Below are 12,992 nucleotides of genomic sequence, written 5' to 3'. Positions count from 1 at the left end.
AGGGAGTCCCAGCCCAGGTGGCAGGTGAGAGACACGCAGGGGGCTTCGCCTGCTTGAGGCCACACCGCCACGTGTGCCGTTGGTGTTTCTGTGCTAGGAAGGATTCAGAGGCTCGCTGGGTGAGAAGGCTGTGATCGGCTGGTGGTGCCTGCCACGAATGGGGGGCTCCCTACCAGGCATTCGAAAACTGGGCCCGCTGCCTGCTGGGGGCCGGACACACCAAAGGCCCCCCTTCCACAAACCCACAAAGAAGGGATCGCTTTCCCGTTTCCCCAGCAGGAAAGCCGGGCCCAGGAGGGGCCAGTGAGCTGCCCAGACACACCCAGCACTAGATTCGGAGAAGGTTGAAGGGCCAGTGGGATGGGCCCACACCACACCCGTGACGGTCCCTGCTGGACAGTGTTGAGGAGGTCCTGAAGCTCAAAGGGAAAAGAATTCAGCAATCAGCTAGTAAGGTCTGCCGTGGGCAAGGGACCGGAAAAACTCCGGCCGTCAATACTGCTGCCCATAGGCAGCACTCAGGCGACGCTACAGTAATTTGCTAGTAACACCGGCCAAGGGATTGGGAAGGAACCCGGCGCCCAGTCAGAAAGGGTGCAGCAGCCCCGACTGGGGAAGCGGTGCTCGATTAGTAATGTCTGCCGCGGGCACGGGCTGGGAAACTGTGCCCGATCCTGAACATTAGTGATGTCTGCTTGCTCTGGGGGGTTGGGAGAAGGGCCCTGCTTAGTCACGCCCACTGGGGGGGGCGCAGTACCCAGAGGGGGTCAGAAAGCCCTGGCGGAGCAGAATGGGGTCCGGGCCCCAGGGACGCGCGGCCCTTACCTTTCTTGATCTTGGGGGCCGGGGTGATGGAGCTGCCGTTGGTGCTGGCGGCCAGGCCCAGGGAGGGCACGGGCAGCTTGGGCGAGGACAGCATGCCGTGGGCCCCGCCCGGCGAGTAGGCGAACAGGGAGCCCCCGAAACTCTGGCGCCGGCCCTCCCGCCGGTTGCTGTCGATGGCCGCCTGCAGCTCGTTGGGGTTGCTGAGGCCGCGCTTCTCACACTCGTAGGGATACAAGTACTTCATGTACCTGCGGCAGGGGCAGGGACAGGATGGCGCCGGCCCCCCCCCCCCCCCCCAGGACCGCCCTCGCCAATCCCGCCACCCAGCCGAGTGAGCTCGGGGCGGACCGTCCTCAACCCGCACCCTGAGCACCCTGAGCACCCTGACGTCAGGACTGGCTCTCCGCGGCCGCCCCGGCCCCTCCCGCCCCTCCCGCCTCCCCTATGCGGGGCGCCGGCAGGCACTCACTGGGTCCGCAGGGTGAAGGCAGCGCTGGTGATGGACGTGGGCAGGTTGAGGCCTTTGGTGATCTCCCTCCACAGCTTCTTGTTGATGACCTCCACCAGGCCGCCCTTCTCCGTCACCAGCACGTACAGCATGAACAGGTCAAGCACCTGCTTGGCCATGATGGGGATGCGGTTCACAGGCGTCCCTGCAGGCGCGGGGCAGGGAGTGCAGGTTAGTGGGGGAGGGGGAGGGGGGGCGGGGGCAGAGCCACAGGCGCAGCAGACGGCACGTGTACAGCCAACCGTCTGTCCAGAGAGGTCTCTCCTGTCGCGGGCACACGGGGGCAGGATATCCTCCGCGGGGCCTCAGCAGCTCCCCGGCCCCACCCCCTCGAGGCCAGGAGCTCTCCAGTCATGACAACCACAGACATCCATGTGTCTCCTGGGGGTAGAATCACCGGGGGAACCCCCCCTTGAGAGAGCACAAGGAGGCCCGTGTCTCCATCAGAGGCTCACCCGGGGGTACAGAGACCCGGGACAGGCTGCGGGGCCAACCTGGGGACGTGTGTGAGGAACATGGCCCTTGTGAGCGTGGCTCCATCAACAAGCACCGTGGCCAACACAACCCGCCTGCGTCCCCGAGGCAGGTGCCCTCCGGGTCCCGGGCTTCCCAGGGGTTTGCAGCCGTGAGGAGGCAGCACTTGGCTAATCCACCCTGCAGCTGAGAGAGCGGGGTGGCGGGCTGGTCCCCTTTTCCACCCACACTGACCCTCATAACTGCTGCCGTCCCTGTCTTCCTCATGTGCCCCTGAGGCAGAAGCCCGTGGCCCAGCCTGTCTGGCACCTTCTCGGCCGAGGGTGGAGAAGCCCCCCGTTTCGACTCTCCCTGCCGCTGAAACCCTGCTCTAACATCTGGCCCCTGGCTGCTGTCCTGGTCAGCTGGGGTCGCCCGGCTCAGATCCCCTGGAGCCCAGGCTGGCACACGGCGTGGGCTCAGGAAGCAACAGTGAGATGTGACCGGCCCGCGTCACAGCCTACAGGGCACGTCGCCGCACCCCAGAGATGGGCAAACGGAGGCCCCGGGCTGTGGCTCCTGGAGAAGGGCCAGCCCAGCTTCACGTGAGGGGCCAGCCGGTCCACACTCCTGGGACCCTGGTTCCTGGGCCCCAGAGCCAGATGCTCTGGGGTCACCTCCTGCCACTTCTGTCCTTTCCAGGTTTCAAAACCCCCACTAACTGAGGACAACCCGGAGAGGGTGGAGAAAGCTGGATCTCAGACTACCCCCCCTCACCTCCCCCCCCCCCCCGACCGACCCTACCCAATTCCATTTTTCAGCCCGAGAGGGAGAGAGGAAAAAGCGACAAGTGTCAGGGGCTCACCCAGCCCCGGCCCACCTGGGACACTGGTTCAGGTTCTGCACTGAGAAAGAACAGAAAGAATCACACAAAAGATCCTCTGGGGACCCCACGCCCTGGCTCTGCACGGGGCCTGGACGGATGTTTACAGAAGGAGCAGGGTGGAGAGCAGAGAGGCACCGGTGGAGGACAGGGGCAGTGGGGGCAGCAGGGAGATAAGGAGGGTGGGGAGGTCTTCAAGGAAACAGCAGGAGGGTGGGGCGCAGCCAGGACCCCTCCCGCATTCCCAGCCCCCAGAGAATTCTCAGAGCCTTCTCCTTTGTGACGTGGAAAAAAATTACTTTCTCTGTGTCTGGAGCGAAAGGAGGGCTTGTGGGATGCAGGGCATGGTGTCCGGGGCCCAGGGGGGAGGGATCTAACGCACTCTCAGCCCCAAAGCCTTACAGAAGGGGAGGGTCCAAGAAGATGGCAAGGGAAAGGGGCACTTGGGGCTGGGTTCTGAGGGTTGCAGAGGAGTTTGTCGCTCCCTGCCCTCCAGGGGAGCCCGGCTCGGCGAAGATGGCAGAGCTGGACGCCGACCCTCACGGTCCCGTGTGGCCCCCGCCTCACCCATACCCAAGGGCGGCTCACGGTACTTCCCGACCTCCAGGACACCAGGCCCAGTCTCGGGCGGGATGAGTGGGCTCTGGGCCGGGGAGCTCGGGGCCCCACGGCAGGGTGGTGGGGGCGGGGGGCTCCGGCAGGTGTGGACGGGTCGATAAAGCGAGTGGGGGAGGATCTCTCTGACCACACGGTGGGCAGCGGGCCCTGGATGTGACTGGTCCCAGTGATAACAAGGAGGGGGCCCCCACCCCAGGACCGGGTCTGGATTCCCCCAGCCCCGGCACGGGAGGGGTTAATGCGAAGGCCGCAGCCCCCTGCCCTTCCCTTCCGGCTGGGCGGCTGGGCCTGTGTTTACAGAGGCTGTTCGAGAGGGAGGGGCGCAAAGAGGCCCTGGACAAAGCCAGCGGCGGCCAGCCCCTGCGGCGGCCCCAGGTGGACCCTGCAGCACCCCAGCTGGGCCCGCCCCTTCCTGCCTCAGGGCTCGGAGGATGCATCCCCTCCCCGGCCTCAGTTTCCTTCCCTGAACGGCCCACGAGGCGGGCTGTCTAGCAGGCAGAGGAATGAGCTCCATCCACTGTGCAGTGGGTGCCCTCAGGGGCCCCGGCCGGCCAGGCCTCTCGCCCCGTGGCAGCTCAGAGCCGAGGCCGAGGCCACGCGTGGGGGTGCGGGGGACCCCCTGGGGTCTGGGTCTCAGCTTCCCCACCGGGACGTCCACCCAGACCGGTCCCTGCCCCTTGGGCCTTTGCTCCCGGTCATCTTCCTGTTCTCCAGGCCTCGGTCACCAGGCATTTCCCGGCCGGGCCGTGTTCGGCATCCACTACACCCCAGACCCAGGGGGTGGGGCGGGCTGCAGAGGCGGGGGCTTGGCCTGGTACGCTGTTGGCACTTCATAAACGCAGCCCTGTGCTCAGCATGTGTGGGGTGCCGCCACACAGTGGCAACTGTTCCTGGCCCGTCTTACAGACGGGGGAACTGAGCCCCCCCCCCCCCCCCGCCCCTGCCCCGCCCCCACAGGCACAGGGGAGGGGCCGGGACTGGCCTTGCACCAGCAGCCACGGAACACCAGTGTCAATACCACGAAGGCCAGGAAGCGAACCCGAGGAACTTCTATCCTATTGTCCCAGGGCCCAGCTGCCCTCCTGGCCGTCCACCTCTGCTCCCTGGAGGCCGGCTCTGCTGCAGGGGACCCTGGGGGCGGTGGCCGGGGGTCCCTGGGAGCCAGGACTCCATCGCACCACGGGTCTCGGCAGCAAAAAAAGGCCTGACCTGACGGTTCTGGGTTGGGGACCAGACACCTCCTACCCAAGGACCTACCCCTTAGACGCTCCCACCTGTGCCTCCCCCATCAGACCCGACTGCCAAGCAGGCGCCAGTCCCCAGGACCCCCGTGGGCGAGCCTCACCTCGCTTCTGCATGAAGCTGAACAAGTCGTCCAGGAACTCCTTCCTCTTGGGGTCCCCGTCCAGTTCGTAGAGCTGTGGGGTCAGGGAGGGGAAGGGTCAGCCGGTGTCAGCGCTTGGGCACGGGCGCCACATCCCCACTGAGGGGCGGCCGGCAGAGGCAGGTCCGAGGTCCTGAGGCCCCACGGAGCCTAAAGAGCCCAGCCCCAGTTTCAGATGAAGACACAGGTACCCGCGTGTGTCTCCCACGGCGGTTGGTCGCCCCCAAGCCACACGCTGGGCCCCTTAGAACAAAGGTTGAGTCTCCTGCGGCCCTGAAGGGCAGCGCCCAGACCCAGGGGTCTCCTGAGGCGGGTCCCTCCTGCTGGCCCGCTCCTGGAGCCCCAGGTGTCCCTCCAGCACCTCCACGGGCTCCTCCGTGCACCTGTCGGAGCCCTGCTTCTTTGAGGACACCCCCACTGGATTGGGCCCCCTCGTCTCCCCCTTAACTAACGACACCTGCAAAGACCCTGCTCCCCATAGGAGCTCGTTCTCGGGCCGGGAGCTGGGTTGACATGTCATTTGGGAGACACCATTCGTCCCAGACAGACAACGCCGGTGCAGACAGCCAGCACGCAGAGGCCACATCCTGGTGCTGCCCCCCGAGAGGCGGCTCTGTTTTGTAGGTGAGGAAATCGAGGCCCAGAGGCAGGTGAGAGCCCAGAGCCTGGGAATATCAGGGCCCTTCGGCCCAGACTCTGCCCTGGGCTCTCCAGTCATTGGGTGAGGGGCTCGGGGGTCCCCGGCTGCATTGACCACCTGCTCCCAGGGGCCGGCAGCAGAGGTGACTGGAGAGTGGAGTTGGAGGGGGGCGGCGGCAAAGAGCAACCTTCACGTTAAGCCCTGGGGAATGGACCCAGAGGGATCAGGCCCGTGGGGGGCCTTGAAACCACCAATCAGCCCTGGCTGGGACAGTCCATCATTAGGGCCCAAGAACACGCCAACGCCCAGCGCCTGCCGCCTGCCACATCCCCGGGGGCTTCGGAGGCAGGGTCTCCGGGGCTGGCCGCCCCTCAGCCTCCCTCCCCTCTCTGGGGTTTGGTTCCCCCATCGGTGGAACAGAGACAACAACGCAGGGCCTCCGGGCACAGGCCGGGGTGGTCCAGGCTGAGTCTTTGTCTCTGCCCTGCCCCAGCCAGGCTGGCCAGCTACATTCCTGTGCTGATTTATGGTGGTCAGGGAGGCCCCACGCCTCCCCCTGCCTGAGGGTGTGTGGCCTGCAGGTGGACCTCGGCCATCCTCCCCTGCCCCGTCCCCGCCTCTCCCGCCCACACACCCTGCCACGCACACCCCCCTCCTGGGACCTCACACCCACTCTCCTCCCTGACCCTTCCTGCACCACGTCCCGTGGGACTACACGCTGGTCGGGTCTCCTGTCGGCCCGCTCGTGTGGGATGTGGGGGCTTCGTGTGGTTTGTCACTAGTGTCTAGGTGGGGTCAAGCACACGGCAGTCGGTGAATAAATGGTCGTTCGGTGATCCCTGACTTGCTTCAGTGTGGGCCAGCCTGGGCAGAGGGGCATCACCACGTTTTGGAGTCTCGCTGGAGACAGCAGGTGTCCCCAGGTTCACCTCCACCCGAACCCCCACCTGTGCGATCTTATCTGGAAATGGGGTCGTGGAGGATGTGGTCAGTTAAGCTGAGGTCGTACTCGGGATAGGGTGGCCCTAATCCCACAACACGTGTCCTTCTAGGAGAAGAGACACAGCCACAGAGAAGGCCGTGTGAGGACGAGGCCACAACTGAGGGACGCCAGGGGCCGCCGGCCACACCAGAGGCGACAAGAGGCAAGAAAGACCCTCCTTGGAGCCGCGGGGGAGCATGGCCCTGCCCCACCTGGATCTTAGACATCTGGCTCCAGAATTCGGGAAAACAAATTCCTGCTGTTTTCAGTCTCACAGTCTGTGGTCATTGCTATGGCCGTGCACACAGGCCCCTCCTGATAGGCGGCAACATCTGTGAGATCCTGACCTGGGGCGGGGGCGGGGGGGTGGTGGTGTCCACCCTGCCTGAACCTCCCTGGACCCGGTCCCGAGAGACCTCAGTGCCCCTCCTGCCTCAGTCCTCCCATTCGCGAGGACAGCTCACCATAAACATGACAGCTTCACCTGGAGCTCCAGGAACCGTCGTGACCCCTGTATCCCAGGCGGGGAAACTGAGGCTCAGGATGGAGACCAGCTCCCCCGAGACCTGGCAGCTGGCTAGGTGGGGGAGCTGTTAGCCCCCAGGCCAAATGGTGGGTGGACAGGCCTGCGGCAGGGCCCAGTCAGACCCCCGTGGGGCCAGGGTATTGTTCGAGGCCGTAAAGGGGGATGTGCAGGGCCCCCCGCTGCTGGGGGGAGGCCGCTTTAACGGCTGTTGCTGTGGACAGCTGACAACAAAGGCAGGCAGTAAAGGCCACCCCAGCTTTATGGGGCTCAGGCCCCAAGTTCCGCTCCCCTGCTGCCCCGGCCAGGCCGGAGGGACGGGGGCATGGGGGACAGTGTCCGGGCCCCACTGCAGGCCGGCACGCCCACCGCCTGTCCTCACGAGGCTCCAACTCACACCGCGGGGACACAACACATCCCGCGCTCGGCCCAGGCCTCTGCCCCGCTTGAGGTGGGCCGGGGGGGCACTGAAACCAGTCTCCTGCCACGGCCACAAACCAGGCTGGACACCCGCGAAGCCGCCGGAGCCCCTCCCTCGGGCCGAGGGCTGAGACAGACGACCCGCGCCGGTCTCGGCTCTCGCCCTGGCCCCGCCTGACCTAGTGGCACCAGCCACCCCCCAACGGCCCTGCAGCCCACGAGGGCCCCGGAGACCCCCCCCGCCCCCCCCCACTTCCTCCAGCTTCCAAACCGGTCCCACGTCAGCGCCTTTGCCCCAGCAGCGCCTCCCGCCTGGACCGCCCCCGCTGGCTTCTCGAGTCCCGCTCTCTCGTCAAACCGGCCCCCCCGGCCCCCCCCCCCGGGGCCCCGCCCCCCGGGGGTCACAGCTGCTGCCCCATCTCCGTGGCACATGCTCTGCTCCCACTGGAACATGTTTACTGACCGTGGGCGACTTTTTCGTTTACTGACGCTCTTCCCCTGCCCTCCCACTGCCCGAGCCACGTGGATTTACACGCGGGGCTGGCCACAGGCCCGTGTGCCCCAGGAGAAGGTCACATAGACCCTGTCTGCTTCGTCCCCAATGTCTACAACCGGGTACCAGGCGGCTGCTTAACACACGGGCCTTGATTTCTCAGTGTGCCACGGGATGGGGCCGCTCACCCTTTTCCAGATCTGTTATGTGCCCCACAAGGCTCATGCTGTGGGCGAGTGACATCCTACGCTGGGCAGACGGGCAGCTGGGGGCCCCAGCCTTCCGCCAGGGAAGGGGCAGCCATGCCCCTCCCTGGGCCCCAGCCGGCTGCGTCAGGGGGGTACACCCAGCCCCCCACGGGCCCCCTGCCTGTCTCTCGGCTGTGGCGGAGGGTGATGGAGGCCGGGGGACCCCTTGTTGCCAAGTGGTCTTCCCCACCCCAGCCCCACCCACTTCACAGAAAAGGAAACTGAGGCACAGAGCGGGTAGGGCCAAGCCTCCCTGGTCACCCCGTGCAGCAGCCAGAGCCCGGCAGTCTGGGCATGAGCTCCTGTCCCATCCCGTGTCCCCCACCCGAGACCTGGCTTCGCACACTGGCCGCCCCTCCTGCCCTCACCCCTTCCCGAGTGCTCTCACTGAGGGGCAGCCGTGTGGGAGGCCCAGGTAGTGGCAAAAACAAGGTAAGCGCTCCCCACCCCCAAGCGCAGGATGGGCAAACAGGAAATTCTTGTTTGTGGTTAAGGAGCATTGTCTGTGCTAGGAGACTCCTTGTTGGTCAGCGGGCCATACCGCTGACCAGGTCAAGTTGTGTATCTGGGAGCTGGGGGGGGGCCTTCAGCTGCCCTGAAGAGGCCAGGGAGCTCACCCTCGGTGGGGGACCCCTCCCCCCCCCCCCCCGCCCTTGGCCACCAAGCCCGCAAAGCGAGGGGCCTGGCCTGGGGATGTGCTTGTGCGGGGAGGGCACCACCAGGACCCAGCACACAAGCGGCCCCCTCCCCGGGCATGACGCTCCGACAAGACCACATCCCCAGGAGGCCCCACCTGGGCAACCCCGAGCCGGTTCCCAGCCCACCACGGGGCCCGGGGGGGGGGGGGGGGCGGGGGGGGCGGCATCCAGCCCAAGGCCGAGGGGCCCAGGCTGTAAAGCAACCGCCTGCAGGGCCCCTGGGAGGACCTTTGCCCCTTTAACGGTGTCTGCTCAGGCCCCCTCCTGCCACCCAGGCGGCTCCAAAGTCCGCAGGGCTCCACCTGAGGAGGAGGCTGCTGGGCCCGCAGGGAGACCCGGGGCGGGGGGGGGGGGGGGGGGAGGCCGCCGCTGTCCTTACAAGGCAGAGAGAGGAACCAAAATTAGGAAACATCAAGAAAGCCCAGTGCCTGCCGTTCCGGGGCCCGTGAGCCCCAAGCCACCAAGGAAGGGAAGGCAGAGCAATGCCAAGGACAGGAAGCCTGTTAGAAAGGCTTGCTGTTGCAGTGCCCAACACGGCTTACAGGACACCAAGAGTGTGCCCTCCTCCATGGCCCGGAACCAGGCTCGGTGGGTGGCAGCGTCACAGGCAGGGCCGGGGGGCCCAGGACGCCAAGTGTGTACCCTCACCTACTCGTCTCTAAACCTGGAAAAAAAGGATCCACAGGAGTGAGATCCACATCACGCAGAATTCACCATCTCAAAGTATTTCGGCGGCATCGAGTGTGTTCACGGAGTTACGCGACCACCATCTCTATGTAATTCCAGAACATTCCATCTTTCCAAACCCAACCCGGTCAGCCAGGCCCCGCCCCCACGAGCCCCCTTCCTGCCTGTGGACGCGCCTGCTGGAGGCGAGCGGCATTCCCGCGCGTGTGGGTGGACGCGCTGCTCGTCCGTTACCCGCCGGTGGGCGCAGGGCTGTCCTTACGGCCCGCTGCTAACACACGTCGGTATACCCTCGCCTGTCTTTACGTCCTCAGGGTTTGGGAGAAGGGCTTATTCACCGTAACTCCTGAAGGCAAAGTGAAACAGCAGAGAAGGAGGCAACAGTTTTTTATCCCCCGCACCCCCCCACCCCGGAGACTGACCAGGACAGTAAACCAGACGCAGGCTCCCAGGGGCAGAGGGTCCAGGGACCTTTCATCTCTACAGACAGATGCCATCGGGTCTCCTCTGCTCTAAAGCCGACCATGGCTCCCTATCGCTGTCAGGATAAAGCCCAGGCTTCCTGCTTTCCAGGCCCAGCAGCTGCTCCCCGAGGCACCTCTGCCCCACCACACCGGCCCCTCTGCAGTATAACGCCAGGTCCAGCTGGAGCCCTCCTCCCACCGAAGCCTCTGCTCCCGCGGCCGGGTCTGACCCCCAGGCCGGGGCAGCACGGCCAGTGAGGCTCTGCACCCCCACCGCCCCCAGCGTCTGTCACCGGGCATATGACTGTGCTCGTTGGGCGAAGGGCTCCCCCCACACCCAGACGAGAGCCCCCAAGAGCAGGTCTGGGGGCTGCGGGTGCTGGGCTCGGCGCCCGCTAATGAAGGAAGGAAGGAGGCTCACTGAGGCTCTCGGCCCTGGGCCCCCTCCCATCCCCCGCACAAAGCCTCTCCCCACCGACCGAGATGACTCAGCATGTCCAGCCTTGTCGCCGGGGCCCCAGGTGGGCCGGGAACAGAGTCCCTGGGGGCCGCCCCAGCCTCCCCCATTCACAGAAAGAGCCGCAGGTGCTGGGGCCGGGCAGGCAGGGCGGCAACCACTGGGCCTCCCCACCACTCCTCCAGGCCACTGTGCACCTGGGGAAACGGAGGTGGGCAGAGGGCAGGTCTCCTGGCAGCATCTGTGGACCGCCAACAGCTCGCCTCGTCCAAGGTGGCACGGCCCCAATGTGGCAAAGCTCGGGCCCCACCCCTCGCGACAGTGACCCCGGAGCAACGTGGTGAACGAAGAAAGGATGGAGCTCAGCGGGCACCTGGCGGGGAGGTGGGTCGGGGTGGAAGAACCCAGGGTGGGGAACCCTCCCTGTCTGTGCTCCGAGCCCCAGTCTACCCATCGCAGGGGGCAGGGATGATGTGACCAGGAAGCCGGTGCCCCGTCCCTGCTCTGTAAGCACGCAGGCCAGCGGACGGCCCGGCCGGGCTCCCAGGGAGTTTTGCACCTGAGGGAAAATTCTGCCGTGGAAACTCCCACAACACCTCTCGGAAGAGGTGGACGCCGAGCGGGAGCTGTGTCAGCCCACAGGCGTCGGCCGAGACAACCCGTTTTGCAGCCACATTGAGCACCTTCTGTATGTCAAGGCTGCTGCTGGACGCTGCCCAAGAGAACCGCAGGCCAGTGGGGGACACGGCAGGATCCGAGGCAGGCGCCGTGGCCCCGGGGGCGGGGGTCACTGGCTGCCGCACGCAGCAGGGCCTTAGGCGACGTCTGGGCGACCTCGCGCCCTTCCCGTGAGCCGCCCTCCTGGTGCACCTGACCCCTGGGGCACCCGCCTGGGCGACCAGGCCGCCTTTCATTTCCCGTCAGCGCCGGCTCAGCCTCCTCCACACAGATGTGGTGAGCCCACGGGGCTCGCAGGAGATTGAGGAAGTGATTCTGGGCAGGGCACAAACATCTGTCCGCTCGGCCTCGCACCCCCGGCCGGCCATGTGCCCCTCTCTGAAAAGACGGCACCCCACCCATGACAGATATTAATAAAAAGCTCCAGAAACGAGTCATAAGGCTTAACGTGGAGCTGAAGCTTAGGGGCACTTCTTTCTGGATTTCCAGATTGTGCGGGCCGGGCATGTGCCCCGACACCACACTGCCGTCCTCTCCCGGTCGGCCTTCTGCACGGCCGGGGCCACCCCGGGGCCTCAGTGAAGTGGGCAGGGGCGCCTGCGGCATCAAGGTGGGGACCAGGGGGACCAGGACGTAGCTGGGGGTGGGGGACAGGGGAGGAACCACCTTGATGGCCAGACAAGCTGGTCGCCCGCCAGCACCATGCCAAAGCTGGGGAAACTGAGGCCCACGGGGGCACACCCACAGGTCCAGCCCTGAGAACGCACCCTCGATGGAGGGCGGCTGAGGAACAATTCTAGGAAGAGGTGGGGAAGCGGCAATTCCTCGCCCCACGCAGCATGCAAATGGCAGGCAAATCCCGCCGGCCTCCAGTCCCTGTGGGGGCCCCTCACCCACTGGCCGAGGGGAGCCCACCTCGGACCAGGAAGCAGGGGGGCTGAGAGAAACCTGCAGGGCAGCACGGAACCCAGGACCCGGCCCTCGGGTGCCCCAGGCCGTGTGGAGCCTCGCAGGGCTGGGGAGAGACCCTGCCCTAAAGCACCTGGCACTCTGGGCAAACGCTTCAGCTCAGAAAGCCAAGAATCCTGAATCTTCTCCCCTCAACCCCAAGCAGTTAGATATCCAATGTCGCACTCGGCCTTGGGGCATTTCGTTCAAGGGTCACCAAACAGCCTCGCAGCTCCCACCTGGCTCCCGGCTCCGAGCGGCCAGGGGTCCAGTGCTGTGGCCAGGGCCCGGCACCCAGGAACTAAAAGTCCCATCGTGGGGTTTTCTCTGAAAGGGAATTTCCTGGTGGCTGGGAAGGCTCAGAAAGATGTCCCTGCCCTGGCTGTGCTGTCCCCGTCCCGCCATCGCCGGCCAGCCTGCGCCCAGTGCAGAGAGCCAGGGGGCTGCCCCCCGCCTCCCTCCCTCTGCCCAGGAGTCGAGAAGGAGTCGAGAGGAAGGGGTCCCGGGGTCCCCGCTGGGCACACCCACAGGAGCCTCTGCCAGAACCCGAATGGAAGACACAAGGAAGGATTGGGTCTGCCCCGGGGAGGCCAGCGGCTGAGCGGGACCACCAGAGCTTACCTCCTGGGCATCCCACCTCCGCGTGGGCCACCGTCCTAGGGACAAGAGGAGCCGGACACGGAGGGGCAGCCCCAGGCAGCACGCGGCTGGCGCCCGCCCCGCCCCACCACTCCTCTGCCAGGACACCCGAGTGCTAATTAACTACAGCAACAACCATGGGGCGCCTGGGTGGCGCAGTCGGTTAAGCGTCCGACTTCAGCCAGGTCACGATCTCGCGGTCCGTGAGTTCGAGCCCCGCGTCGGGCTCTGGGCTGATGGCTCAGAGCCTGGAGCCTGTTTCTGATTCTGTGTCTCCCTCTCTCTCTGCCCCTCCCCCGTTCATGCTCTGCCTCTCTCTGTCCCAAAAATAAATAAACGTTGAAAAAAAAAAAAAAAAACCTACAGCAACAACCAGCACTCACTCTAACGCTGCCCGGTTCACAGACAGGGAAACTGAGGCTCGCAGGGGGGGCACAGACAGCA

General features: G+C 65.9%; 1 protein-coding gene across 7 annotated transcripts in view; it reads right to left on the bottom strand.

Moving 5' to 3' along the window:
• Window positions 1–12,992, bottom strand: part of ARID3A (AT-rich interaction domain 3A) — a 32,667-nt gene that overhangs the window by 5,976 nt on the left and 13,699 nt on the right. For all 7 annotated transcript variants that reach the window (XM_023242542.2, XM_023242531.2, XM_023242543.2 and 4 more), the window contains 3 exons: window positions 4,633–4,705; window positions 1,295–1,478; window positions 826–1,073 (listed from right to left, as the gene is read on the bottom strand). In XM_023242542.2, the coding sequence (XP_023098310.2) occupies window positions 826–1,073; window positions 1,295–1,478; window positions 4,633–4,705 (505 nt within the window). The remainder of the gene's footprint in view (window positions 1–825; window positions 1,074–1,294; window positions 1,479–4,632; window positions 4,706–12,992) is intronic.

This window comes from Felis catus, chromosome A2 (assembly GCF_018350175.1).
Source record: "Felis catus isolate Fca126 chromosome A2, F.catus_Fca126_mat1.0, whole genome shotgun sequence".
NCBI classification, from domain to species: Eukaryota; Metazoa; Chordata; class Mammalia; order Carnivora; family Felidae; genus Felis; species Felis catus.
This window is presented reverse-complemented; position numbering and strand designations above follow the sequence as displayed.